The 5,037-nt window shown below is 45.8% G+C and overlaps 1 protein-coding gene across 1 annotated transcript in view; it reads left to right on the top strand.

Annotated features, from left to right (window-relative positions):
- The window catches only part of LOC109234866, a gene marked incomplete at its 3' end in the record, with an annotated part of 8,666 nt that continues 5,449 nt past the window's right edge, over positions 1,821-5,037 (top strand). The window contains exons 1-2 of the mRNA XM_019400911.1: positions 1,821-1,988; positions 2,306-2,825. Of these exons, the coding sequence (XP_019256456.1) occupies positions 1,821-1,988; positions 2,306-2,825 (688 nt within the window). The remainder of the gene's footprint in view (positions 1,989-2,305; positions 2,826-5,037) is intronic.

The following is a 5,037-nucleotide window of genomic DNA, read 5'->3' as shown; positions in this document are numbered from 1 at the left end:
TAGTGGCGGTAGTAGACGATGTGAGAGTTAGGTCATGTCCTCGGGTGGGGCTGGGGGTGGGGTCCAGGGGTGGGAAGGGGGGGTAAGAAAGCCTCTAAGTTGAGAATTGGGTCTTGGAACATTGAGAAGTTGACGGGGAAATCAATAGAGTTAGGTAAGATTCTTCAGAAGAGGAAGATTAACATAGCGTGTGTTCAAGAGACTAGATGGAAAGGTACTAGGGCACGAGATGTAGACGGAGATAAACTATGGTACTCAGGGAGCGCTGGGGGAAAGAATGGGGTAGGTATTTTAGTAGACAGGGACCTCAGGGAGCTCGTGGTTGAGGTTAGGAGGGTAAATGATAGGTTGATGAGTATTAAGCTGGTAGTTGGTGGGTTTACTGTAAATGTGATTAGTGCTTACGCTCCTCAGGTAGGTTTGGACCAGGAGGTCAAGAAGCGATTCTGGGAGGATTTGGACAAGATGGTGCGTAGTATCCCGCCCACAGAGAAGTTGTTCATTGGCGGAGATTTCAATGGTCATATTGGGGCTAGTGCTAGGGGTTATGATGATGTGCATGGCGGGTATGGTTTTGGGGTTAGGAATGAGGGAGGTAATTCACTATTGGATTTTGCTAGAGCTTTTGATTTGGTTATAGCTAACTCGAGTTTTCCGAAGAGGGAAGAGCACCTGGTCACATTCCGGAATTCAATGGGCAAGACTCAAATCGATTATCTTCTTTGCAGGAAATGTGATAAAGGTCTGTGCACTGACTGCAAGGTCATCCCAAGTGAGCACCTCATGACACTACATAGGCTCCTAGTTATGGACCTGGAGATCAAGAGGAGTAGGAGGAAGAGGGCAGGGTGCAGGCAACCTAAGATCAAGTGGGATAACTTGACCAAGGACAAAGCTCAGGCGTTAGGGGAGAAGTTGTTGGCTATGAGGGCCTGGATGAGTAGGGGGGACGCGTCTAGTATGTGGTTCACGACTGCGGATTGCATTAGGGTAGCTGCTAGAAAGGTCTTAGGGGTCACGAAGGGCTCTCCTGGGTGTCATAAAGGGGACTAGTGGTGGAATGGAGAGGTTCAAGGTAAAGTGGAAGCTAAGAAAGCTGCTTATTCGAAGCTAGTGGAGAGTACAAACGAGGAGGAAAAAAGGACTTATCGGGAGTGTTACAGAAAGGCAAAGAAAGAGGCGAAGTTAGCAGTTACGACGGCTAAGAATGCGGCGTTTGCTCGTTTGTACGAGGAGCTCGAGGGCAAAGGCGGGGACAAGAGATTGTACCGATAGGCCAAGGTGAGGGAGAAGAAAGCCCGCAATTTAGACCAAGTCAAGTGCATCAAGGACGAGAATGGAAAAGTGTTGTTGGACGAGGCACTTATTAGGAGAATATGGCAGACATACTTCCATAAACTGTTGAATGAAGAGGGCGATAGACGCATTGTGCTGGGTGAGTTGGATCACTCCGAGAGTCGGCGGGATTTTGGGTACTGTAGGCAGATTACGGTAGAGGAGATGGAAGGGGCGATGCGTAAGATGTGAAGGGGCAGAGCGACGGGGCCAGATGAAATCCCGTGGGAATTTTGGAAGAGCACAGGGCGGGCAGGTTTGGAGTGGCTCACTGGGCTGTTTAATGTTATTTTAAGACAAAGAAGATGCCCGAAGAATGGAGGTGGAGTACGATGGTTCCGCTTTACAAGAACAAGGGTGATATCCAAAATTGCAATAATTATATGGGTATCAAGCTGTTGAGTCACACTATGAAGGTTTGGGAGAGGGTGGTGGAGGCCAGGGTGAGGAGGTGCATGTCTATTTCCGAGAATCAATTTGGATTCATGCCGGGGCGTTCGACTACGGAAGCGATTCATCAGATAAGGAGATTAGTTGAGCAGTACAGGGAGAGGAAGAAGGATTTGCATATGGTGTTTATTGCCCTTGAGAAAGCATACGATAATGTTCCGAGGGAGGTCCTGTGGAGGTGTTTGGCAGTTAGCGGTGTTCCGGTAGCGTACATTAGTGTGATTAAGGATATGTAGGATGATGCTAAGACTCGGGTGAGGACTGGGGGGGTGACTCGGAGCATTTTCCTATGGTGATGGGGTTGCACCAGGGATCGACTCTTAGCCCATTTTTATTTGCCTTCGCGATGGATGTATTATCGCGTCACATCCAAGGGGAGGTACCTTGGTGCATGCTATTTGCCGATGATTTAGTATTGATTGACGAGACGCGTAGCGGAGTTTACGCGAGGTTGGAAGTTTGGAGACAGACCTTGGAGTCTAAAGGTTTCAAACTGAGTAGAACCAAGACAGAATACTTGGAGTGCAAGTTCAGTGACGGGACCCATGATGCAGACGTAGAGGTTAAGCTTGATACTCAAGTTATCCCCAAGAGAGCGAGTTTTAAGTATCTCGGGTCTATTATCCAGGGTAACGGGGATATTGACGAAGATGTCGCGCATCGCATTGGAGCGGGATGGATGAAGTGGAGGCTCGCTTCTGGTGTTTTGTGTGATAGGAATGTGCCGCTAAGACTTAAGGGTAAGTTTTATAGAGTGGTGGTGCGACCGGCTATGCTGTATGGGGCTGAGTGTTGGCCAGTCAAGAACTCCCACGTGCAGAAGATGAGAGTAGCAGAGATGAGGATGTTGAGATGGATGTGTGGGTGTACCAGGAGCGATAGGATTAGGAATGAAGATATCCGGGACAGAGTGGGAGTAGCCTCCGTGGAGGACAAGACGCGGGAGTCGAGGCTGCGATGGTTCGGACATGTTAAGAGAAGAAGCATTGATGCTCCAGTTAGGAGGTATGAGAGGTTGGCCATGGAGAATTTGAGAAGAGGTCGAGGTAGGCCTAAGAAGTATTGGGGAGAGGTGATTAGGCAGGACATGACGCTGCTTCAGCTCACTGAGGACATGACCCTTGATAGGAGAGTGTGGAGGTCGAGGATTAAGGTAGAGGGTTAGTAGGTAGTTTATAGTTGCTCACCGATAGTCTTAGTAGTATGCATGTCCCTTCATATTCTTAGACTTTTATTATGTTATGTGGTTTTGTTCGCCTCAGGTATTGTATTCCCTGTTGCTAATATTTGGTACCACTTATCCTGTATCTTTTTTTTTTCCATTTATCTTCCATCTTTCTTCCTCCCTTGCTTTCCTTTTCTTATTCTTCTTGCCCTTCCTGAGCCGAGGGTCTATTAGAAACAGCCTCTCTACCTGCATTAGGTAGGGGTAAGGTCTGCGTACAGACCACCCTCCCCAGACCNTGTTAGGCTAGAAACCCGTGTTTTAGCCGTAGTATTACATGCCAATGACTGCATTTTTACGTGCGTTTGAGTTCAAATGATAGTGAATTGCACTTAGTACGTGTTTTATACCTTGCAGGAAGTGATCCTGAGCTCAAAAGTTAATTTGGAGCTAAATTGATCAATTCGGAGCTTTGAAGTCTGAGTAAAAGCCCAATACGTTAAGTCGGGATCGTGTTCGGAGGTCGTATACCAAGTCCGGATGCTAAAAGAGGACGAAATAAGTTTACTCTGAGAAAATTGCACAGCTGCACCGCATGGTGCGCCGCAAGACGCGGCGCAGCAGTGTAAAATGGTGCCTGACTTGAAAATATGAAGTTGCAGCTAAAATGCACTACCGCGCCGCATGGTGCGGCGCAGCCTGCGGCACGGCTGTTCAACTTTTACAGAGCGAAGTCCTAGTTCGCGTAGAAAAGGTTTTTTTTCATCTGTGCCCGACCCTGCTTGGTATAAATACATGTAAAAATGCTATTTTGAGAGGTTGGACACACTTTTGACATAATTTAGACCTAAGGAGGCTAAGGAGACCGGGGATTCGACCTAAGGAGTCAAGAACACACTGGGAGCAAGGTGGAGAATTCTTCAACGAGTTTTTCCTTACTCTTCCTATCATTCATTGTTGGTTATGATTTTTAGTATTGTAGTTTTACATGCTATTATGAATAGCTAATTTGTTATCTAGAGTTTTGATAGAACCTTTTGTAGGATAAATTGTTGTTATGTTTTTATATAATTGAGACGTAGCTTTTCTCTATTTGTTCAACTACGTTTATATTGTGGTTGGTTGAAGAGCTCTCAATTAGCTATGCCTATTTAGTATGTATTACTCGGGAGAGAGTGCATATTTAGGTAGTTGTTGAACAAGATCACTCCCAAAGTATAAGAGGGATCTATAACTGCGGGTTTAAAGGCGGGATTAGGGATAACGAAGCCTTGGGTGCAATCTAAAGTGAGCTGTAATAAACAAAGCCAGCTAGCGTAACTCGTGAGAGTGCATCTAGTAAATTGTGGTAATTACTCGGGAGAGAGTTACAACAGTCAGAGCGCTCATGACCGGTAGAGAATACTTAGGCGAATTTATAGAAAACGTAGCGGGAAGAATTCCGACAATTGGGGAAATCATAACTCTAGACCTCCTTAATCTTGACTCTAATCATTATCCTTGTTAATTGATAGTTTTACGATTTTCTAGATTTGTTAGTTAAGTAGATAAAGATAAATATTATAATCTTTATAATTAGAAAAGATTATAAAGAGCCCAATACATTAAGCCGGGATCGTGTTTGGAGGTTGTGTACCAAGTCCGGATGTTAAAAGAGGACGAAATAAGTTTACTTTGAGAAAATTGCACTGCTGCGCCGCATGGTGCGCCGCAAGGCGCGGCGCAGCAGTGTAAAATGGTGCCTGACTTGAAAATATGAAGCTGCAGCTAAAATGCACTACCGCGCCGCATGGTGCGGCGCAGCGCGGCTGTTCAACTTTTACAGAGCGAAGTCCTAGTTCGCGCAGAAAAGGTTTTTTTCATCTGTGCCCGACCCTACTTGGTATAAATACATGTAAAAATGCTATTTTGAGAGGTTGGACACACTTTTGACATAATTTAGACCTAAGGAGGCTAAGGAGACCGGGGATTCGACCTAAGGAGTCAAGAACACGCTGGGAGCAAGGCGGAGAATTCTTCAACGAGTTTTTCCTTCCTCTTCCTATCTTTCATTGTTGGTTATGATTTTTAGTATTGTAGTTTTACAT

This window comes from Nicotiana attenuata, chromosome 11, assembly GCF_001879085.1.
Source record: "Nicotiana attenuata strain UT chromosome 11, NIATTr2, whole genome shotgun sequence".
In the NCBI taxonomy this organism is placed as follows: Eukaryota; Viridiplantae; Streptophyta; class Magnoliopsida; order Solanales; family Solanaceae; genus Nicotiana; species Nicotiana attenuata.
Note: the sequence above shows the minus strand (reverse complement) of the source record. Positions and strands in the feature narration are given on the sequence as shown.